This window comes from Saccoglossus kowalevskii, chromosome 12 (genome assembly GCF_978046115.1).
Source record: "Saccoglossus kowalevskii chromosome 12, keSacKowa6.1, whole genome shotgun sequence".
Taxonomy (NCBI): Eukaryota; Metazoa; Hemichordata; class Enteropneusta; family Harrimaniidae; genus Saccoglossus; species Saccoglossus kowalevskii.
Genome location: NC_140652.1, coordinates 10,415,762 through 10,442,264, shown reverse-complemented (window position 1 = coordinate 10,442,264; position 26,503 = coordinate 10,415,762). Strand labels below are relative to the sequence as shown.

General features: G+C 35.9%; 1 protein-coding gene across 1 annotated transcript in view; it reads right to left on the bottom strand.

Moving 5' to 3' along the window:
- The window catches only part of LOC100372957 (uncharacterized), a 56,892-nt gene extending 32,795 nt beyond the window's left edge, over positions 1-24,097 (bottom strand). Inside the window, exons 1-2 of the mRNA XM_006812430.3 lie at positions 22,642-24,097; positions 1,355-1,450 (exon numbers count right to left, since the gene is read on the bottom strand). Coding sequence (XP_006812493.1) covers positions 1,355-1,450; positions 22,642-24,063 — 1,518 coding nt within the window. The 5' untranslated portion in view covers positions 24,064-24,097. The remainder of the gene's footprint in view (positions 1-1,354; positions 1,451-22,641) is intronic.
- Positions 24,098-26,503: the final 2,406 nt, after the last annotated feature.

Below are 26,503 nucleotides of genomic sequence, written 5' to 3'. Positions count from 1 at the left end.
CGGATATAAACAAATGATCGGGATCATCAACTTCAATTGCGGTGAAGCACACTGCATTATCACTTCTTCAACGATCAAGACATTGAGTTTTCTTCTTTCCATAACGTTTCTGATCGACAATTTTGTGCTTTCGAATGTTTCCGTTAGGGGGCTTCAAGATTGAAATTTATGATGACGAAGAAGCAGACGACAACAAAGAATTCGGAAACCTTATTTAGCAAGTTGCAGACCCGCAAACACAGTGTAGCGTTGATGAATACCTCAACTTTGATGAACGTATACCGACTGAAGCAACGTATGACGGCGAGTGGGAGCAACAGATTGTTGAGAATTTTATTGCAGACAAAGAAAACCATGAATCTACAGACAATGATGACAACGACAGTCAAATTATTGACCCCCACGACGACCATGACTTGACGCATGGCGATGTGCTAGACATTTTGACAAGATTACAAAACTTCGCAATAAACAAAGACTCCAGCTACTGTACAGATAACCAAAATTTCATAATTCGAACGAACAAAATCGTTGAAAAAAGATGTTCTTTAAAGCAGTCAAAACTTGATGTTTTTTTTTACATCTGCATAAATTATGATAATTACATGTAGCTCACGTAAACTTACGTTCTGATGTCATTCAAAATGGACGCCTTCAGTTACGAAATGCGATAATTACCCGGTTTGTTCCAACAGTTATTTTAATGTTTATTGATTTCATGTACATACCATAATATTCTTGTCTTGTGTGGTAAATTATTTTATTGAAACAATACAATAAATGTAAATACATGTACATGTACAAATGTATAATCACCAGAGGCAAACTGCAGTGTCTTTCATTTGTCTCGTGTTTAAAGCACATGTAATTGTTGTTTCAATAGAAGTTTCGCCCACCCTGAATAAACCGACTCCCTCTGAAAACCGACCATAGATCCCAGTCCCAGTCATGGTCGGTTTTGACAGGTTCTACTGTACATGAAATTCGAACACACGCTGCGCGATGACCAGTGCGCTTTAACTTTCCCTGCTAGGGATTCTTGCGATTCGATGATCATATAGCATGTGAATTTCGCGAATGTTTCTCTGTGTCGTCAATCTGCACTGCTACTACTATTTTCCCCCAGACTCACAAAATTCATGAAAATTTAAAGCAATTTACAGTATTTTTTAGGAAATACCTTGTCGTACCTCGGAATTGAGAGTAAAACGTCTCCAATGAAGAAGACTGATTCAAGACGCTAAAATCACTCAACTAATAGTAATAATTGGTTGATGCTTAAAGAATACAAATCTACATTAAAGAATACAATATACATGTATTTTGGTGTTCTAAGAGTGCAATGCAAACTTACTTTAAGATCCATACAGCGAATCTGACACACATGACAAAACCAGTTAGGCTGCGGCATAGCAGTACTCTTGGTTTCAGACGTCTCATCTTGTGAATCCTGAAATCAAACAAGAAATGTTGGTCAAAATAAACAATGTCATCAAGTAACACATAAATGAGTTTTATCACCCACAAAAAACTCATTTTGACAAACATGTACACTGTACTACATGTTCTTAAGAAATCAGGGTCCGAATTTTCAAATTCTGTTTTTGTGCCAAGTGACAGTTCCCGATAATGAATGTCACCTGTTTTTACTCTCAACTTAAGGTTTAAGTAAAGTTCAAATGCAAGCACTGAGGGGGCATACATGTACAGCCCAAAAAATAATAATTTCTATGATAATTGATTGGCAAGCATGTCTATCTACATGTACCTATTATAATGGCATTATGGTAATTTCAAAAGTATTCAACTATGCCCAATCACATCCACTGACGTATGAACATCAACCAGTGGACTTGGTCTTCGCAAATACTGAAAATGTTTTATTTGCATATCTAAGAATCATCTCTGGATCTTGAATCTTTGGACTTATCAGAGTTAGTGAAAATGAAAGGGAGCTTGATTCTTTGAATCTTCTTCAAAACAATTGTTACATTGTATTGAAATAAATACTTGTACATGGAACATAACTGAAAAGTATACATGTATATATGAAACCCTATTTTATGAGTGTATTTGATAATCTGTCAAAGCATGGTTAGATTGTACCTTTTACAATGTACATGTACCCTCGTAATGAAAATTCCAACCAAAAAATGACATTTACTGTTAACATTTCAAAAAGGTAAAACAATGGCAAATTAAAGCGCGGTAGACATTTGTGTAAACATTGATTTTCCCACAATCCAGTGCACTTTTCTCATGAAATCACAAGTACAAGTTTGGTCCTGGGCGTCACTTGCACTAATTACTACCAGCGACTTCTTCAATACCTTCCAATCACCAATAAAAATATCAAATTAAAGCTTGGTAACCTCTCAGTTTGTACTCGCTTGTGTGCGCAAAAGTCAAAATAGCCATATTTGTTTATATGAGACAAATATCTCGCGCATGCACGGTGCGACGACCATCGCCCTTTAAATATACTAGACAATGGTGTCAAACAATTTAACACTGTTATCCCCCGGGATTGACGCCATTGACTTTATACAAACATGGCCATGCGCTTCTGGTTTTATAACTTGACAATTACACGGCAGATTACACATTGTAAATGGGTGGATTATACACTCTCCCCTTGGGATGTCATATGTTGCAGGTGAATTTTATACGTAGCAGGAAATACCTGCCTAGCGAGCACAGCTGAGTAAAATATTGATTTATTTTGCGTGTTAGACTTTCATTGCAGTATAAGAGAGTTAGTGGCAAAAAGAAACGAAGAATAAATTCCTCTGTACTTAATGATTTATGACCCACGGGAAATTTTCACTGCGACTATAAATGTTACTACCATAAGTTTAACTAGTTCAGGAAAGCTACTAGTAGTCTCTTACTTTTTTTTGTTTGTACTTTAACAAGTTGCCTACATAATTTTTCTTGAAAACGTAACTCCTGCGCAGTAAACAAGCTGTCCAAACTTGATTTACAGTATCCTATTTGGCTCATGATCACTACAAATTCAGTTCTGCTAGAGGGCGCACTGCAAGTCGCTATGTGAACTACAGTTACCATATTACAAGCGCATCTTCAGTAGTACACATATACTGGATCACAGTGATTCAGATGCTCACCGAATATCAGTAATTTGCTGCGATTATTTAAAAGTTTACTCAATCATTTCAGATAAAGTGTTTTTTGTTAAATTTATTGCTTTATACCTATCAGTAACAGCATTGCGAATAATTAGATGAATAATTAGATATGGGTTATGATATATGTTAGTAATAAGTTAATTTTAAGCCAACTGAAACCCTGCTCGATTGTTCAAATATTACTTCTTTTGACCAGACACACTGTGTCACACACTACTGACTTTTACTGACCTATTAATAGAGCAAATGCATGCATGTATATACTGTAGAATACTTTATTTTCGCTTGGAATTTATTTTCGCTATTTTCACTGAAGGGATGATTCCGTGAAAATAAAATCCAGCGAATATACTTTTTTTCCTATATTTCACATTAAACTCATCAAAAAGTGAAAATAAATTCCAAGCAAAACGCCCAAAAAGCCTTTTCAGCGAAAATTGAATCCAGCGAAAATAAAGTATTCCACAGTACATGTTATCGTATCCCTTCCAACAGGATTGCACATTTAAACAATGTTAAACTAAGAACATGTACATCATTCATACCATGATGAATTCAAACAATATTATCATAGTTACAACCAATGCCAATATAAAAATCCAACCAATGTACCTTAGTGCTTACAGAACCAGATCATGTGTGGATAATGGCTAATATACAAACAATGGAGACAACAAACTGTAACGATAAACTTCTCACGCCATGCTGACAGCTATAATGCTAGCTGAACGCACACACAATAGCAGGATGGGTGTGGACCCCATTATAAACCAGTGCAGTACATGAGAATTCCACTTGGTTTATTGGGGGAAGGGGCACATACAAGCATTTTCACCGCCTGGCAACCAATAGCTGATCAGGAAAATGTACCGGTACTTTGGGCTAGTTGTTGAGACTCTCCTGAACAGTTTAACAAGACTACCCTACTCGTGCTCACCAGCTCAATAGGCACTCCATGTTACAGCATGTGTATGCAATGCATCATGGGAAAAATCTTTTAATTTTAAAAGGGAAATTTACTAATTCACTAGAATGGTACAATGCAACACAGGGGATGCGGTTTCTATTAGAGCATCTACACATATGAGAAATGTTGAATTTTTGGCTCTCGATTATTCAAAAGGAATGAGTGAGACTTCTATTAGGGATGCAATTTCTAATATAGATTTTACGGTACTCTGTTTTTGAAATAAAACACTTAGTCTTTAAAACTGCGGATGTCCCACACAAATAGAGCAAAACAACAAGTTTTTTATTTTTATAATTCACACTTTACTGCATGGTTCTAAGAATGTTAAAAATCAGATGGACCAAATATTACTAAGGGACTACCAGTTTTTAAAACTTGTGGCCCATCAGACTACCACGCAGCAATGTCGTAGACAACAACGTATTTCCCGAGAGCAGCAGTAGCTGACCTTTAAGTGTTCTGAAATTCTATGCCTGTCAGCGATAATAATTTAAACGCAACAAAACTATAGTAGCCATGGAACACTGCTGCGATTATACGTGCAATATAATAATGTTACGCACAAAGACAACCCAATAATGACGCCATTTCGAATTGCTTGCTGTGAACTGTGTACCGTAGTTATTTATCCAGTACAATGTTCTCTGCCTGTGGTATAAAGAGTTTTCCCACCGTGAAGTAAGTGGGTAATGAGGCTGCAAAGTTCGTACAATTTGACGGTAATACTATTGGTTTTTGTTCAAATTCAAATTGCCACCAAGAACAGAAAATTTACATAAACCTCAGTACAAAAGACTGTCAAGTATGGAGTACCGAAATATACTGTGTTAATGCATTAAATACTCACTCGGTATTTTCACTGATAAATAAAATCTGCTAAATTAAATCCATGTGAATGTGTAAAATAAGAAAACTTTCCTTGACAAATTCGTGAAATTAAAACAAAGCAAATATGCTCAAAATATCAAATTAGTGAAATTCAATGGTTTTACACAGTATGCAGTTTAGGATTAATACCTCCCTTCAATGCATGCAGTTAAACAGAAGAATATACCACCAATGCATACTTGTATTCGTACATTTACTGAATACATTTACATCTCAACAATATATTGACTAAATACAATATATTACGGTGACCCTGAATGACATTTTGTTTGACCCATTGACCAACTACACTATATTCTGCTAACCCCAAATGACCTTCAATTGTCACAACCAGTATTCTTTCTAAGAAAATGAAACTGACAACAAAATCTGAGATAATACATTTCACATACTTAATCAAATTATAATACAATCTGTACACATTTAAAGACATTTGGTAAAAAATAATTTGTTAATATGCAAAATAAAAAGAAAAAAAATCAACAGTCTGCAGCAGGCTCTACATATAATCTAAGGACTTCATGGGTGCATTGAGATCAGACCTTTGAACAAGGTGATTTTTACCATCAAAAAAACTTTTTACATATTTTTTTCTCTAATTTTATGTATTATTTTGTATCAAATGGACATACAATTTTCTATTGGCAAAAGTCTGGATCAACTGTTTTGGGAAATAAAGGCGACAAAAGTATGTCTCCTATAAGTACTATTGCTTGAAACATCTAACAATGGCAGACACTATAATATAGAACAGTAAATCCTTGCTACAGCACTGGGGCAAAAGGTCAGGAATAGGCATATACAGAATAAGAAAAAAACATCCAAAGGGCCACACCCATTTTTCATTCTATACCTTTTACCCGACCCAGATATCTAATACAGGTTTTGATTTCTGCGGTTTGTACTTTACACCACCGAAAATTTCAAGCTACTTTGATGTTTTGTCTGATTCTATTGGTTCAACAGTGGCATGCATATACATAATACAGGCTCAATGCAGTGTAAATATGCTAACAGGGAGAACACAAATATACACCTCTAGAATGTGTACGTACTATAAGACATGTAAATAGTCAGTATAAATCAAATAGTGGGTCCAGTTTTCATCCCTGGCGACTGCATTGTTTGTACAAGTTTAGCGATAATGTACCGGAATATAATGTCTATGGAAGGTGAAACATGAATTTTGGGGGTTGGCACGCCAGGATTATTTATTCAGAGATTTCCACCATGGTTGAATGGACACAAAAAAAACGACACACTGTATTTGTTCTATTAGAGGCGCATCTCGTATAGAAATGCACATGTACATCAACAAATGTATTTACAAAGTATGCTGGACACATGGAGCTGGGTACAGCAAGTGGTGGCGCTGTATACAATCAAAACCTATTTAGGCTTGCCAACATTCAAGCCAGCGAACAGCGTAAAAAGCGCACACTAGTTATATTTGGCGCACACTAGTTATATTTGGCGCACACTAGTTATATTTGGTGCACACTAGTTATATTTGGCGCACACTAGTTATATTTGGTGACCAGTTGAGTATGAGAGAAAGCATGTAAATAAATACAATAGACAGAGTGGGAGTCAAGATCTATATATACTTGATCAGGCCTCGAAATTAACTTTTTTCCCCATTGTCCCAGAAATGTTTCTAAAAATAAATTACAATGGTCCCAAAGCGAGGATCTACTTGTTCACAATCTACAATGTTTGGATCAAAGTGGCCTTTGTTGTAGGGTAACCAGATTCATGAAGAAATCATACACTATCGGTAATATCCCCGGTACCAGATCCTGGGATTTCACGGCTAGTGGGCACTTACAATGTATTTGGGGTTCAAAATTTCAAAAAAAGACTATCAAATATTTTTTGGGCACTTGTACGTCAAATACATTTTTATTTATTTTATTGGTAACGAAAGTATATTCTAGACGAAGTTTCAAATAAAAATGAACACAACTGCATTGCTTAGCAAATGATCACGGTTGTACAATCCGGTCATGCTGCGTTTCACACTTGTTGATTATTTTGTAATTATAATCACGCACAAAAAATAAATTCGTTGAATTCTTATGATATGCAAATAAAATTCAACTTAGTTTCACCGTAAGCAAATGATTCCGGTCTCATATAAAAAATCACCAGGCAAAGATAAAATATTAAATGAACTGATTATCTATGGACAAACAGTATTGAATACACCTATCAAGAAACTATTCAATATCATTTTAAATACAGGTAAATTTCCAGATAGTTGGCGAAGTAGCATAATCAAACCAATCTACAAGTCAGGGGATAAGAATAATCCAAGTAATTATAGAGGAATAGCACTGTCAAGTTGTTTGTCAAAACTATTTACATCTGTGATTAATAGTAGACTTCATATACATGTTGAGCAAAATAACATTTTAAATCCATGTCAGGCTGGTTTCAGGCCAGGTTATAGAACAACAGATAACATGTTCATTCTTAAAACAATAACTGATAAATATATAAATAATAAGAGCAATACCAATCAAATAAACCAAACAAATGGTAAATTAAACAAAGTATTTGTTGGATTTGTGGATTTTAGAAAGGCTTTCGATAGCATATGGCGTAAAGGGCTCTATTACAAATTATTAAAAAATAAAATTAATGGAAAAATATATAATGTAATTAAAAACATGTATAATGATGTTAAGTATAGCATAAAATTAAACAATGGATTAACAAATGATTTCAAATCACTCAGAGGGGTGAGACAGGGATGTAACATCAGCCCAATGCTTTTTAACTTATTCTTAAATGATTTGCCAAGTGAGTTAGATGAGTCATGTAAACCTGTTAAGCTAAATGATATATCAATTGGTAGTTTATTATATGCAGATGACCTTGTGTTCATATCTGAAACAGATTCAGGTTTACAAAACTGTTTCAATAAATTATCTCAATACTGCAGTAAGTGGAACCTTGAGGTAAACACTACAAAAACAAAAATAATGGTATTCAATAAAAGTGGAAAATTATTGAACCATAAGTTTATCTTTCATTATAAAAATGAAGAATTAGATATAGTTAGAAATTATAAATATTTAGGCATAGAATTTAAACCTAGTGGAAATTTTGATTTAGCAAAAGAAAAATTATATAAAAAGGCATTGAAAACTTTTTTCTATATTAAGAAATTAATTACTACATCAACTAATATAAGTATACCAACTTGGATAAACATGTTTGACCATGTAATTCAACCCATTCTGACTTATGGATGTAAGATTTGGGGTTCAGAAAAATACACAGATAGAAGTTACCCAGAAATGCTCAACCTTAAAATGTCTAAAATGTTACTACAAGTTAATCAGGCGTCAATAAACTTAGCGGTGCATGGTGAACTGGGCAGACAACCAATATCAGTCTTTATAAATAAAATGATGATTAGATATTGGCATATTATTTTCAATACCAAAAAACACATCCTAATAAATGATGCAATTACATGCAATATTAATAATCAGCTAAAATGGGCAAAATCAGTACAGGAAATAATAGGAAGTGAAATAAATGGATTTTGGAGTAGAGGTAACAAAAATATACAACAAATAAGTAGCCAAATAGAAAAGAATTATATTGAATTATGGAAAAAACAAATAACCTCAAAAAAATCATCATCAGGTGAAAATAATAAATTAAGAACTTATTGTAAATTCAAAAATGAATTCAAAATGGAACAGTATTTAACACAAATTAAAGACCCCCACTATAGAAAAAGTATCTGTAAATTCAGGATAAGTGACCATGGTCTAATGATAGAGAAGGGTAGGCATGTTAGACCAAAAATAAAGTTTGAAGAAAGGGTATGCAAAAAGTGTGATACGGATGCAGTGGAGGATGAATTCCATTTCCTGATTGATTGATTGTCCAGTCCAAGTCATAAAAATGCAAGATGTCAGCTGTTTGGAAAAATTGCTCATATACATCCATATTTTAATTTGATGAAACCAGATGACAAGTTCATATACATTATGAGCAATGTAAATAAGGAACTTGCGAACTATATTAGAGAATGTGGTGCATTTTAAATATATATATCAATATTTCATAATTTTAAATATGTATTTATTTAAACTACATATTAATTTATTCCTTTTTTTTTTTTTTTTTAATTTTAATTATTAGTTTAGCACTTGACTGTATGTTCTCTTCAAACAGAATGATGTCAATAAAGTATGTATTGTATTGTATTGTATAACGTTCGATGCTGTCGGGTATCAGCCATGTTCTTTCTCTTGTATATAGGTCAAATCGCCAATTAACCAATCAAAATGCTGGATGATGCCAATGTGTTCAAATTACCATAGCTCATTTAAACATGTTAATGAACGCAACGCGGAAGAGATTTGCCGATGTTGTAGTACGATCGTTTAGCTTGGATTTTGATGGGGAAAATAGCATGATTTTTTTTTCAAATCTAAAAATAGTTGTTTCCAAAAGCTAAACTGAGTATTTGAAGAATAATTCAATATTGTTTAAACCAGTGATAAAAAGCTCATTGTCGAACCGAAGCATACCCATTCATGCTAGTCACAATAAACACACTCTTGAATACAGATCAAAGGGATGGGACAATCACAGATCAAATTCCTTTGCAATCTGAGCATTCTGTAGAGCAAATATCATACTTGAGGTAAAAAGCTCATGAAAGAACCACATCCACAGGGGGTGCAGATATTAACTGGAATAGCCCAATAAAGCAACTAAAGTCAGGTAAACATCACTTGCATTGAAACCTCAATGCTTTGGTTTTGCATAAAAACAACAACCTTTGAAATTCCAGTTGATAGCCTGACCCACTTTAATACTGTTCAATCAAGCTACATGTACCTACATTATCTACCTAATCTTTATACAGGAAGCCAGTGTAATACAGTAGATATGATGGTTGCTGACCAGACTGAAGTTAAATACACACAGTTAGCTGAAGGAAGAACTAATATAACAGTCCACTCAAGACCTTTCACACAGACACCAGTGTACATAACGGGGCATTATCTCCAATAACAGAAACCCTTTTGATTGTTGAACGAGGCCATGCTTATCATGGACAATAGTACAACCACTATAACCTGCAGACCAAGTACATTGGTTCTTTATTAACAAGCTATAATGCTAATGTATGGATTATGCTCTGTTTGTGAGCATTGGTGCTAATACCCACAATACCTTTAGGTTGGGATTTCCATGCACAGCATGACAGGAAACATTCAGTGCAAAGATGTTTTTACATACAGGATAACATCAAAAGCATACATGTAGTTCAATTTAAGTCCTGCTTTAGCTTTAGATTGTTGTTATGCATCTCCATGACTACATTAAGTACACTTTCTGGCAACATTTGGGGTACAGCTGTATAACATTCACAGGAGGGAGATTTAATCTAATCGTATTCAATCTGAAATAGTTTATATTCAACCATAGATGTTAATGTACTATATTTGCTCTATTATCGTCAAATCTGTATTAGGAATCTCGTGATAGAAGCCACACAGCTACATTATTTAGTATAGCTGTAAATTGCATCATGAGAATATCATTCACAAAAATTGCTACCATGTTGACTATAACACTTAAAATAAACTCGTGCAAGATTGATGGTGTAATTTACCAATTCTATGAACATGTTGATTTTCTGCCTAGTTTTGCATCTAAATGTACTCGATGGAATGATGGAAGGCAGAAAATTCTAGCATCGCACTGTCGCTCTGATTTAAAGGTCATCTAACAAAAGCACTCCTCAATGCCTCACTGGTAAAATGCATTTGTTTTGATTGGTTGAAAGTTTATTTTTGTTTGGCAGTGTCATTAATCATCTTTGCGACACATGCACTACAGTTGGGAGAGGGAGGAGGGGGGGAATCCCAAGTTGAAGCAGACAAAAGTGATCTGTCCTGGGGAACACCCACGGGAGCTTGTATTATGTGACAAGACCTTCACTACTATTGAAAACGAACATGACAGGCCAATCTTTCTGTATCTGTGCCTTACTGTCAAATGATGCTATGCACCACAGTGACGTCATACTTGATACAAATATCCAGCAACGTGTACAATATATACATTCTTAAAGTAATTTGTTGACTATTAGTTATGATATACAAGTTTTTGGTACCCTGGTTGTAACATGAACAGTACCCACTGTAGACTTAGTGATAGAAAGAAGGGACAATTCAATGTACCGTAATGAAAAGTACATCTCCAATAATAGCACACATAAAATCACATTTACTGCACACACTGTAAAATACTTTATTTTAGCTAGAATTAATTTTCGCTGAAAAGACATTTTGGGTGTTTTGTATGGAATTTATTTTCACTGATTTTTGACAAGTTGAATGTAATATATAGGAAAATGGGTATATTCGCTGGATTTTATTTTTACTGAATCATTCCTTCAGAGAAAATGGCGAAAATTAATTCCAAGCGAAAATAAAGTATTTTACAGTACTGAATTATTAAAATATTAAACATAGGAACAACTACATGTATAAACATACATCAACACACAGCTATTAACAGAGCAAATACAGTGTATATATATATATATATATATCAGGTTGTTCATGAGACAAGTGTGTCCCTCAGATACCAGTATGTCTCGCAATTTCACATGGGTAACAAGATACCACAAAATCGGATGTTGAGTGGCTTTAACCGCGCGTGTGAATAAACCATGTTTTTTTTTTTCATATTAAGATTGAGACAACCTACATATGTAAATACAAATCAACATGTTCAGTAAAACACTGAAGTTGGTATACTGTATTTGTTCTATTATAAGTGTATGTAAACAAAAAAATGCATTTACTACAGTCTATATGCTCGAGCATCAAAACATGATTTACTTTTCCTATGTAAGTGCATGTACTACTAATAGAATGCATAACAAATGTATCATACCTCCCCTGTTTAGAAGATAAACATTATCATACATGTGGTACCTTCCCCCCTCAGCATGTTGTGTATTTTATCTGAGGAGTTCACCATTAGAAACTCTTGGAGGGAAAACAGTAGAAAATCTGATGCATAGTTTTGAGCTTGATTCTAATCTTCATCTTTATGTCTATTTTCTCTAAATGTCCTCACCTGATCTCTTTTTAATATAACATCCCCCTCCCCTAAGAACCTCATGGCCAATCCCTGAATGCTTGTAACTGCTGGGATCTGTAAATGGACTTGAATTACTAAAAACATGCAAATTAATTTAAAATGTAATTGCACCAGATGTCCGTGTGACAACGCAGTGAGATCAGATGAAAACACATACTGATATTAATAATACATGGTTGCCATGGATACACACACGTTAATCGTAGATATTTTTGCTATTACGCACTGCATCCAATTATTCATGTTTTGTACAAGCTGTATCAATATCTGAATACAGCTGTGAAAGCAGCATTTAACAAATTGATCCTGTACTGAAATGTTTTCTCTCGGCCTGATAACTCTTGCATCAGAATCGTATGAACAATACCCATTTAAATGACATAAATTTTTCTTTTCAAGAGTTTAGTTTAGTACAATACCAAAGAAACATATTTTCACAAATATAAAACAAGCAGCCTGTCGGCCGAGAAAGCTCCGCTGTTAGCAATGCACATTTCAATTAAAGAACAGAAGATATCATTAGAAAATGAACAATATGTATAGTATCAATGTACCAAAAAAGACAAAAATAATTATCAAAATTAGATAATTGAAGATATTACCACGAAATGAACAAATCTGAAAAAGGTCCACATGTAGTACCTATATACGTAATATCAAAGCAATTGGACTTGCGGGTTTTAACAAGAAGTCGAAAATATAACTTTTTACCAAAAATGACAAAAATATTCACCAAAATTAGAGAATTGAAGATATCATCATGAAATGAAAAAAACCTAAGAGAGGTCTACTACACCAAGTATCAAAGCATTCAGGTTTGTAGTTTTCAAATAGAAGTTGAAAAAGTAAAACATTGACACGAACGACGACGGACAATCACTCATATGATAAGCTCCGCTCTACGAAGTTGACAGCGGAGCTAACAACTATTTATATATGCAAGGTAACACAATTTAGCTTTGGCCTTTTTTTTCCAAAATTCAGCGCCAATATTTTCACATTTTGTAAAATTTTCAGTAAATTTAATCATCATTTTGAATCATACAGACAGTTATTACTTTTAGTTTTGATCAAAAGGTTTGTCATTTTTTATCAACATTTCCTGTGGGGAGAAAAGCAGTCTGTACAAAATCATTTTGTTAAAACGTCGAGTGGATTAAAGATAAACTTCCTTTCCTAACAAAAGTGTTTTTCAAATATAACAAATTAATGTCACTTGCTACTAAAAGTGTCATCATAATGATCATTACAATCAATAAGAATTTTTAAGTTGAAGATTTTGTCGCAAACAGATTGTCAAAACACGATAGTGAACTTTCCAGTGTTCTCACTAGACCTTAGACATGTAACATTTATGTCATGATTGAAAAGTTTTTTTCACTTTTAGATGTATTAGACAAATTGTCAAATTACAAAAACATAAGAAAATACAATGTACAAGTGACAATTTATAATTGTAGAATAAAATTCAAACATAATAAAAATTTGAGTACACTGTCTCCACTATGAGGGAACAAAATACTTAATTTCTGCCTGCAGTTCCACATGGATGGGTAATTGTCTTATAATTTCTAACCTGATGGAACAATTCCACCCTACGTATTTAATTCCCTGTGAGAACACGGCTTCCATCACAGAAGATAGGAACAATATATATATTTTATAGTACCCATCAAAGCTCTGACTCTTGTTTAATAATTGCCCAAACCCCACCTCCCCCAACAGAGTCTTAACATTAAAAAGGTTGAAAAGTCCATTTCAACAAAGAAACTCTTAAAATCAGTCAACGATGACGACAAGATCAGGACAAATCCTTTGTGTATTGACAATGTAGTTTGGTAAAGGATACACAATTCTGGTTACCACAGTCATGGTGGGATCAGACGAAGACCTATCCATTATGGACTGCATTGACATGGATACTTAAAATTGCACCGATTCCCACCATTGACAAATAGATAATTTACGAGGATTTCAATTTGTGAATAGGTAGGCAATAAAAATCGCACAGAAGCAGCACTGACCATGACGTGGTGACGTGATCATCACCATGTACAGATGGTTCATTCATGACAGTGTTACTTACAGGTAGAAAAGTTCATATACATAAACCAGAAATTGTATTTTACAGGGATTTTTTCAAACAAGGGAGCAGCGCCCTTATGCCATGGGCCCATATTTTGCTTCCCGGACTCCAATTATTGAAGAGGGACCCAGTTTTTCAGGCAAGCTGGGGTCCAATCTCTAATATAATTATCCAGGGTCAAATTTCAATTTTGTAAATGGGACTCGTCTTGCCGGGACACTAGCGCAAACCCTGCATGGCCATGCGACCCCTTACCCTGGGGAGCAGATTCTCTGGCAACCATGAAATTCTGATTGACCATGGATCACATGTGGCCACAATCTTCAACTGTGACCTGTCTGATAGCAATTCTGGCCCCAAGGAAGCCATATAATGCTCCATTGAATTGCAGCGCAGCCTATAGCAGGTTTTTTCTAGAAAAACACCTGCTGGATCTTTATCATACACCCTGATATAACAATTTCCACACCACTGTTGTCTACGTAAGAACATGTGCTACTAATGGAGCAAATTCATAAAGTGTTTTCCTGGGAAGAACACAGCTGCAAAGCGTCACAGATGATTTGCATATCAACAGAATATTATGATTCTAACTGCTGTATTAATAATGTTTACGTTAATTAGATATTTTAAATGAAATTTGTTACTTTTCATTGGCAATATTAGACATGTTATTATCTCAAGATAGTGTATAAACTCAGTGGGTAGTAGGCAGTTACAAATTAATCAATCATTAGAAAAACGGTTTCTGTTTCACTCAATATTAATGTAACAATAATGAACTCCCACAGAGGCTTAATGGACCACAATGGGAGAATTAATAGACTGTGGGAAACACTAAAATCATCTGCAAATCCAATTTGGTTCTGCATCACTGATATTACAATACCAGAAGTACATTTATACATTTACTGTCCATGCATCAATGAACCTTATCCCCCAAAAAATAAGTAGCAAGGCTCTCTTTATTTCAACAAGATCTTGGTGACCAATAATTATTCACAAGGTCTTAATTTCTAATTTTTACTGATAAGGCCATGGAAAAATTTTATATCGAAAGAAGGAAATAACAGCCGCTCATTGTCAAATCGAGTTTACTCATTCACGATAGTCCAGGAACGACTAAAATGTATTTAAAATGACTCTTAAATCAGAAGACCTACGGCATGTATCTGAAACTGAAATCTGTACTAGATCTTCTGTGACTTGCAAATAAATCAGCATTTTTGTGCAACCAAAAAAACCGCCCACCTGCTGAAACATCGCCCATGGGAGAGGTATAAAATGGGCAATATATATATATATATATATACAGCATATCTAAATGTCTAATTTTGTGCTAGAACACTAATTTATGGAAATATTAATTCAACATGTATACGATAGAACAGGAAAATGCATGTTACTTGCCCCAGTGTCAAATTCAATTGACGAAGGAAGTTCAGCCAGGGACGGTAGATTTATACCTCAGAATATGAGAAGAGTTTGTACACACCAACGACTTTGTAAAAGCACAAGAACAATTATGGCACAAATGATGCCCGCAAGTGATCGTCATACCCTGCCCCAATCAGTGATTACATTTAGTGACTCACATTTTAAAGCGTGGGGATTCATTACCTATGCTTGTTCGAGATGTTTATAGCGTTTAATTGTTTAAGAATACCGTAAGTGTCGATCCACAAGACTTTGTAATTTTTAGTTTGCGTCGTTATCGACGATTAGAACTCAATTCTCGTGAATGTGTACAGATGCCAGAAGTAACATTCTTCTCCATACAATGTAACCAGTTCTGTAACATTGACGTGATCAATGAAAAGACAGACAACACATATTTCTGGATGATGGACAACCTTTGATAGGTTGAGCATTTAAACAAATTGAAGGAAAAAAGTCAAATGAGCCAGTGCATGTTTGTACTGATGCCTTGTAACGTTCTTCTCTTTTACAAGTGAGATAATTGCATTTAAGAACATAGTCTTTCGCTAAATCTTAAAAGCCTAACACAGCATCGTACTATGAGTTACCACGAATTCACTATGACCCTCTGTACTGGCAAATTATTTTAGATCCCACTGAGATAAGAAATTATTTTTGCAATAAAGTCTTGGGCACTCGCTGAATTTTGTTGAGTGTTAGTAAATTTGATAACAAAGAATAACAAACATTTCCCATATACAGCTTTTAATAAATTTAGAAAAAATTTGCAATTTACTACATTTTCTCTTGACAGTTGGGATACAGTAGTGATCAGAATAAAAAATTAATCTCTAGGTACTAAAAACATTATGTAAATTATTGTGTGTAATGCTCATCCTTATTGGAAGCCAATATCAAAAGTAGTTACATTCATTAAAAGCTAAATGTACAGATTATTTCAATGAATTATTCAAGAATTATTTTTGTACGACTATAAGCCGAGTTTTGATAATATTAACAAAAATTGTTACTACTATAACAAAACACCAAGCTATTAGGCCATTTTGGGAACAGAAATAAGTACAATTTTAGAACGTATGAAACGCCTCCAGTGTTCCCTCTAAGCTGATATGATGCGTCAGTGGTGAACACAAATTTTTTGTGACACAATTGGTTATGCTTATTCTTTGCTGTGCCATTGACGCAACAAAATTCCATACATTTATTATTTAAGATATAGTAATCTTATTATAGTTATAGAATTTGTAAAATAGGTGAAAAAAACGAGAAATTAGGCGACGTTACAGTTTAGTTTGTGCATTCGGTAGCTCCCCACTTGATTGATTTTTGAAATTTCATTTTGACTAAAGCTATGCTATATCTTGTAACATTTGCAAATGTTTTAGAAAGCAAGCAATACTAAAAACAACACAAGATGATGGGACAGGTGATACATCTATGCAAAGTCAAAAAGTGTCTGTTTTAACGTTGAGGTTTACAGAAGATTATACCGGTTAAGAAAAAATACAAACATTAAAATTCAACTAACAGAACTTGAATAACCCCATCAAAAAGACTCAAGCTCATACAGCCACCAAACACAACACTTGCACAAACCATTAGCACTGACAATTTGAACACCAGTCAAGGGACACACACTCTCGAGTGTGTTAAACGCAGTAGGCACACAGAACAGACGGGTTCAACAAGAAAGTGATAGAGACTAACAATAACATGCTAGTGTACAATACAGAAATGGAATCCACTTGCATTCATACCTTTATAAATAGAATGCAGTTTGTACAGTAACACCCCCAGGACGATACAGAGTGACAGATCGTATACATGGAACAAACACAAGGATTAACAAAATGCTAAGAACGATATACAGTATACACACATAGAACTCAAACATTCCAGTAGCCCCAAAGCACACAGAACAATATGTCACAAGGGCTACCATTTTCCCGAATTACAGTAGTTTTAAAATATTGTGTTTCAAATCCTGTATGTGAATTGAGACCAGTTTAAGCTCATTCTGGTTGTGAAAGTTTATACAAATCAACTATTTTATGATGTATCAATGTATAACACAGCAAATTATATACTCATAATGATGTTGCATTGAACTTGAAATGTACTTACACTGATCAATTTCAGTACTAATTAAAACACAATATTTACCATGAGAAAAAAATGCAACCTAACCAGTGGTACTGCAATATAAGCTCCTGGTTTTGCAAACAAAGTAGCAATATTGATAGTTCAAACATAACAGTTTGGAAATGGTAACAAATTTTGTTTCACTAATTACTAATTAATTAAGTAATGATATTTTGTTTATTATGGTCACACTTCAAAGCACAAATGTGAGAATATTTGCATCCACAAAACCTGACAGACTTTTAATGTTACCATGTGACTACCGGCTTTTCAAAATGGTAACCCATTGCTGGTTAGAAAGTATATACATGTACCACCCACCTTTCCCCTCTACCATTTTGCCACATAATATCATGTTCCGTTTTCAGTTTCCTGGCAATTTCCTGAGCAAAAGTACAGGAATAGAATTCTATAATTTTGTGTGCTTAATCAGTCTGAAGAGAACATTATACCGTACTCGACCGCGTTAGCCCCCATGCCCGGGCAAGCGCCCACCCCCCACTTTTGCACAATTTTTATATTTGGGGTCCCATTCCAGTGTTCTCCCCAAGATGTAAACAGCGTGGCGGTCCCGCCACAGTGCTTCGATTTGCCGCCATGCCGGTCTAACACCGCCACGGTGATCAGCAAGACCGCCACAGTGCTTTTTTCATTGGGGATCTCGTCATGCTGGTCGGCCCGACCGGCACTCAAAGTTAGCGACCTCCACGGAAACGCGTCCGACTATTGTCATATTGTTATTATATTTACGTACCGACCGACAAGCATCCTGCCAGTCGTGGATAATAATTTGTAAACAATAGACATAGTCGTGCGATGTGGTAGCGGCTTTAAACAATACAAATCAATTTTGTAAAATTAGCACCTCTTTGTTTGTAAGTAAATATTTTCTGACGATAGATGCAGTCTTTAGATTGATAGCTAAAATTCATTCAAAATCAATTCCACCCCGATGTAACATGGGCAAAGCGGAGTTCACGATCAGTTTACGCTACTCAAGAAAAAAACAACGTGTTTATTGCGTGATTGGGTAAAATACATTTGAATTGTTATCATCGTGAATCATGTAAAAATTCTTCTTTCAAGACTTCTTTTACCTTTCAAAAATTGCTAATCACCTCTTTCGAAAACCATCATGCAGTTTTCATCTGAAATCCATACCAACACATCGTGCTACGACATCGCTTTACTTCCACAATGTAATTTTTATGATCACGATCATTCGGAAAAGTTCGGGTTCTACCGGCATTACCATGCGGCATTCTGATTGGTTAATGGCGTTTTTGACCCACCGGGTCAAAGGACACATGTGGTCAACTAACGCGTCACAGCTATCATGGCGGGTCTGTGTTTTTCACGAAGTGATCGAGTGATCAAAAGTAATTTCTCCCGATAAAACTAGTTCAAATTTTACGTTTTTTTCATATAAAAAAAGAAGTATTTAATGTTTGCATGGCATCATGACTGAGTAAGAGGAATTATTGGTATAACCGGTGTATAACATCGCGAAGTAAGTTATGTCACGTCGTAACTTTGATGATTGTTTGGAAGTGTTATTTGTTCGTTCATTTACTGTAAATGTGAACGTTGTAGAAGCTGATGGTCGGATTAATAACCAGCAATCTGCCAAATAATTACGTGGTCGATTTTTTGAAGGAGAATTTTGTAGTAAATAAGATCATGAAAGTCTTGAACATAATCCTGGCTGGAACGTTTCAGATGAGTTTCATTTAACCTTTTACAATTTATTTGTTTCTTTTTAGTCTGCAGCATTTGCATTTCGAGAATGTTTCATTTTTAAATTCAAACTCTTCTAAGTTGTAAAACTAAATTTTTTTACTCCAAAAAAAAAATATTTGCACTGTGACGGAGCTCATTAATATTACAAAAGTGCCCAAAATAAAAGTGTTTATAACACTGTGTGAAGCAAATAAATATCTGCCACTTTGTTTTTCAAAATATTGTTTATTGTGTGGGTGTAAATGTGCTTTGGTCAATTTCTATTATTATGTAAATGATATGCAAATTATATGCAAATTAGGCCGCCACAGTGGTTTAAATTCCTGGGGAGAACACTGCATTCGGCAAAGCGCCCACCCCTTCAAAATGCAACTAATTTAAAACTTGGTCTTGCGTAACGAATCTTGGTAATCGTTTTTATATGATACAGCGTGGACATCGATCGCTGTGAACATGTTGTGAATGCGTAGAACACGGTAACCGTGCGTAAACTACGCTTCGACAATGACCTGTTAGTACAAGTAAAATGCGATAAATATTTCATGCCATATTCAGTTTACCTCTCAAAAATGGCTAGTTACTAGTTTTTTGGGAAAACCATGTCGTTTATTCGCTGAAATCAATTCCAACAGATCGTACTTCGACATCGATTATTCACTTCCGCATTGCGTTACCGGAAAGTCTTCGGGAATTTCCAAAGAATTGCGTCAGTACAACACAGCATTCTGATTAGTTAATAACCAACTTTGACCCATTAGGTCAAACGACGCTGCTGTAGGTCAAATCTGCAATTGCATCATGGCGGAAAGTGATTTTCATCGAGAGTTTGTGTACGATCCAACAACTTCGTCAGTGGAAATAATATGACAATTTTGACTTTGACTGTGTTTCAACAGACTCAAATGTTTTTAATTCCATGAATTACGGTGCTACGTAATTAATATTGTAATAAAATGTGCATATTTTTTGTGATCATTTCTGTTTTTTCATTGTGAAAATCGATGACGACGCAAATTAATTTAGTAAGCGCCCACCCCTACAAAATCGTGATTTTCTGAGTTGAGGCCCCTGGGCGCTAACGCGGTCGAGTACGGTAATAATTTGGAAGATCAGATTCTAAAACGCAGTGTTGTAAGATTATTTTTTCAGATTATTGTCTTACTGGATTAGAAAGATAATGGGGAAACGAAAGTCAGATTAGTTGAGAAGAAGAATAGTATCCCAAAATTCCATGGTGCAATCCCAGGGGTTGAATAAATGCCCTTCAAGAGAAGGGCTTCCAGTATGTGATGTGATAACTCAACCTTGTACCATGCAAGATATTATGAGCATTACTGATGACACCACTTTTAACAAAACTGTCAGGGCTTAAAGACATGTCAGCAACAATACCAAGCTTTGTACAACAGTGATAGAAGAATGTTACACTTGAGTGCACGCCAATATAGGCAAAGCTATAAACTTGACAAAACAGTCACTCTGACAATCGATGCAAGTAATGTGATATAAAAGTCCAATCAAAGTACTCAATGCTGTGTCCATCAACGAAAAAGGATGGTGGCAAGACGAGGTTCTTTACCAATACATGTACATATACAACACTGACTTCAAAAACAAAATTTCTGCAATCACCCATACAATGAATTTTTTAGTGTTTTTTTGTCCACACACCTTTACATTCCAAGGCACTCAACGTACATAGAGGATCACAATAGTGCATACATTGTCAGAGCTCAAAACTAAACACATTCCTGCAAGGTCACTATAGTTTGTTTGGAAGCTGGTATTCCCATAGGTAGCCCTATAGGGACTTGAAGCCATGCACTAAGGTGTGAATACAAATAAATAGACTTTGTTCAATTTTTGGAGGACACCCATAGTTTATAAAGAGATGGAGAAAAAAAGTAGCACAAGAAGTGTTTCATAAATTATTATTACCGGTAGTCCAGTTTTAGTTACTAATCTCGGAGAAGGACAGCCATGTGACAATAAATTGTAGTCACACTATCTGCATGGCACGGAGTTACTGTTAATTTTCAGCCCAGTTTGTTCAATTGTTCTGAGCTTCAGAAACACATTGGTAACATGTTTACTGACTTTTTTAAGAAAACTTAAGAAACACAGTTCAATGTTTTCACAGTACATTCATTTGTACAATTGTCATTATTGGAATAATAACATGTCAGCATACAACTACAGACAAATTCAAATTTATCCGTGGTCCACAGCTTCACTAGCGGGAAAAGTTTCATTTTTGTGGACTAAATTTTACAATTTTAGAGCAATCAACATTTTCACAATAACTAACTTTGTAAGCAGAATTGTTCATTCTTAATACAATTATTTTTAGTAACCTTGCCAGCCAGACTTTTGATAATTGTCAAGTTTGACTTTTGAAAACACAAATTATCTTTAACAGTTTAACTTGGTACATTTAAACTAGTTAAGGTAAAAATGAAAAAAAGTAATTAAATTATAATTTAGAATGTTCTCATTAGAGATGAGACATGAACCTTGTGGTTTATATTTTTGTCTCAAGTTTTTTTACTTTCAAATGTAAATGACAGTTTATAAATGCAAAATGAAAATTCTAGAAACGCCCGTTTTCATACCAACTTTTGAGCATTATACATGTAATCTTACCAGGCAAAATGTTGGTGTAACATTTCGACTGTTTTTATGTATTTGGTTTTTTTTGATAATTTTGAATAAAATGGACATAATTTTCTATTGGCTACGAGTCTTGATTGAAATTCAAAATTTGTGAAATTGACAAATGTTGACTTTTGTGCTATAAGGGTTAAACAAGCTGTTTTACAACTGACAAAAGGGAAACAAAATACTTCACCTCTCTGTCTCAAGTCTCTCATGGATGGGTAATTATCTCAAACTTTCTAAACTAATGGAACAATTCTGTCCTACATACATACCGGTACATGTATTTTCTGGTGAGAACACTGCATACATAAACTTTTCTTTTTGCTGCATTTTATGATGTGATTAGATTTTCTGTTACCGCAGTTATTCTGTGATTAGTCACTCTTGAAAACAAAAAATGAAATAATTATTCTTACCTTCCCCTCTGTGCCGGATGTTGCAGCTTTTTTTCTGGGTGGTTCAGTAACTGCTCTCCCATCTTTATCCTTTTTAATTGTCACGGTAATATCGTCTAAGTTCTTGGATGATTCATCTTTCTCACCTTCATTGCCGCTAGATTTGAGCTTCCTCTTTCTTGCGACAACACCTGCATCCCCAGATGCGTCTTTCTCTTCGTCATCAGTTGGGTCGTCTGTATCATAAATATCACTGTTTTCTTCATCAAAATTACCATCCTCATCAGCTGAGCATGGTGTAGTAGGCGTGGTATGACCGTCATCACTTCTCGTTTCACTTTTGGTACTCCCCTTTCCACTTTGCTTGTGTGTCGACTGATTACTATCTTTTCTGGATGTCTGACTTCTCTTGATGTCCGTGAATCGCGTCCTATCATCATGTCGGCGCTCATTTGGTTTACTATACTGAGATCTGTGCTGCTGCCTGGATAGCAGATATGGTTTGTCACGGCTATCTCTCTGATTTTGGTTTCTTCTACCACGGTCCTGGTTTCGGCTCATGTCGTATGTGCTTCGATTTCCGATATCTCGTTGACGTCCACTGTACGGTATACGCCTGCTCATCAGATCCCCCCGGGGGCTGGTGTCTCTGGTCCTACTACCGTAACCGCCTGCGTTTCCAATTCTTCCAGGCTGTTGTGTCATCTGTGCTAACATAGCTTGCTGCAGGCGAACTTTGGCTACCAGAGAATCATCTAATGGCATCACTCCCTGCTGTCCCATTCCACCACTGCCAAGTCCACCACCCAGATCAGACCCCCCAAAACCAGTATTGCTTCTAAAATCATTGTTACCATAAGACGACAGATTGCGATTTCCAAAGTCGGACCCACCACCTAAATTGTTGCCAAAACTCTGATTCATCCCCATGCCAGATCCGAAATTAGATGGTGCCATTCCAGGCCCTGGGCCAAGTAGAGATTGTCTGTTATTAGTGGTTGCCATCAGACTTGGTAGATTTCCCCCAATTTGACCGCTAGGCCTGCCACTCATCAAATCAGTCCGCTGGCCGCTGGGTAGATTTCCCCGAGGAAGACAACTCATCAAGTCAGTCCGCTGGCCGCTTAGTAGATTTCCCCTAGAAAGACCACTCATCAGATCAGTCCGCTGGCCACTCGGTAGATTTCCCCCAATCTGACTACTTGGCATACCACTTATTAAGTCAGTCCGCTGACCGCTTGGTAGATTTCCCCCACGATTACTACTCATAAGGTCGGTAGGAGCGTTTCCTAACAACCCGCCGCCACCTCTCCCAAGACCGAGAGACAACAGACTTGGTATCGATCCGCCACCAGTGCCTGTCCCTCCGCCGCTGCGTTTTGTTGTACTCTGCCATGACGAACTGCTCGACTGCATCGTGCCACGGTTGTATTTACTTGACATTTCCAACTTCTACCGTCCGAGTCACTTCTCTGATAACTCACACGCAGTCCCTATTTCAAGGAGACGATGAAACTGCACGTGAACACGTTTGGTTCCGCTGTTTTGCGTGAAAACAAAGACACGGCACGCTTAGAGTAAATTCGGTGTCTTGGTGTTTGCTTGTTTGTTAAGCGCATTCCTCCAGTGATGTGTGCTGCCAGGGAGCGAGTACTATTCGGTCGAGTTCGACCGAGATCCGCAAGAATCTGAAGTAGGCGGTACAAACAATACATTGGAGGAAAACTTATATAATAAAATACAATTGTTTTTGTTCTGGGGTTTTATAATAGATTGGGGAAAGTCAAAATTACGTAAATTATGTTTTAAAGCGTCGACAGAGGGCGCAGCCGACGCGACCGCGCAAGTTTGTCCAACTCTGCCTCACACGACATAGATGCTAATTATTGAGTACCCCCCCCCCCCGTGAAATTGCATATGGCGGCCACTGTGGGCGAAAGGGTGGTTCCCTTTTTTTATTAATATCCCATAGTTCTGAGGCTATCATTTATCTGCGATATTTAGTAAATATTTATAAACAGTAAACTGTATGTAGACTTGCATACAGTCTCCTGTTAATTGTTTGGTGTTCAATAAAATAAAATAAAATATCAATGTGTTTAAATGGAAAGCTGGGATACCGCGAAATAAACAAGAAAAACTAGTGTTTATTTCGCGGTAACCCGGCTTTCCCATTTACACACTCCCATGTTATTTTATTTTATTTCATTGGAAAAACACCAAAAAATAAACAAAAGACTGTATGCAAGTTAGCCTGACAAGTTGGCGTAGGTGGCGCCCTGGACTGCTGCGATCCCCACCAGGGCGCCACCTACGCCAACTTGTCAGGCTATATGCAAGTCTAACTAAACTGTTATAGTATTCAAAAGATACGCAGTGCTGCACTATCATGCATGTTATTGTAAATCTGGCGTTTAATTATGTATGATTTCTAATATCGCAGTTAGATAAGGATTCAGTTTATATTTATAAAATGGTGAAGCCGACGGAATCAACATACATTGTTGTTGTAGTTGTCGCAACGGTTTAGTCTGGCGTGTCCATATCACTCTGTGTCTACAAACATTGTTGTACAAGTAGTTAAAGCGGAGGGGTCGTCACCTGCGCATGCGCGAAAATTGAGTCATGGGGAAACGCTTGTTAGAAAACAACGACATGCTATGGCCGTTTGATGCATGCGTAGGTGACGAATCCACCGCTTTAATTCCATGGAAACAAAGGCGGCGATTTTCCTGTGGCGTAATAGCTCAATCAAATTAGTTTATGTTTATAATTAAAGGGTGATGTCGTCGCGCTGCGCATGTGCGACATTTATGTTGATGTGGACATTTATGTCCATGCGTCATCAGACAAAAGTTAAGAACCTACGGACTTGCTTACAGTTTCTTGTTTGTCTCAGTACTTGTTTCACGGTATACCCGGCTTTCGTCATTTATATACTCACTGATACCATTAAATTGAAAAAAAAAAAAAACAAACAAGAAATTGCAAGCAAGTCTACCTAAATCCATTTGATCCATCTAAGTCATCTCGACGTTACAAAAGATGATACATTACATTGTTTTTCTTCAATATGACTATGAAGGTGTCACTTTTTCTGTAGTTGTTTTTATAAAAAAAAACGTATGGGTGTTTAATACATTGTCTCATTTACGTAATATGTACTTCTTGAACGTTATCGAAACAACTTGAAAACGCGTGTAACTACATACTAGTAGTTAACACGGAATTCGAGCACGCGCACAAACTGACACGTTTTATTTTTTTTTGGGGGGGGGTTAGTGTGAGAATACAATCTCCACCAAGTCATGTACTCAACGTGTCCAATTGAAGTACTGCGGGTGAACTACTCAGTTTATTAAATATCTGTGTATTGGTAGTGGTGGTGGGGTGGGAGGGGGTAAATAACATCACTCATTTGATCAACAAAATTGAAAAGGCGGTGATCGTGTTCAAATTGCATGTAAACAAGCAATGTAGTAACACGTGTTGTATATAACGTCCTTTCAATCCGTCTCATCTTTAGTTACCAACACGCATGCGTTAACTTACACTCCCTTTAATTTCTTAATTATAATCATTTTGTGGTACGCAAAAGTATTGTGCCATCGACGTCACGGTAACAAATAATACACGTTTAGTTATAAGGATGCACCACGGTTACTAAAAGTAGTGACCGTGGATGCACATGGTGTTGCAGCTTTAGAAACGCTGTTCGCCATGTATATCAACAAAGGCGGGTCAAAGTTCACTCCAGCTTGCCTCCTCCAGATATCGCCTGATGTTATGCCATAAACTTATACGACGAATCATCAAGTAATTCAGTATTATGACTTTGAAATCTTCGACATGTTTAGTCTAGCCACGTTGATGCGAGTAGGGA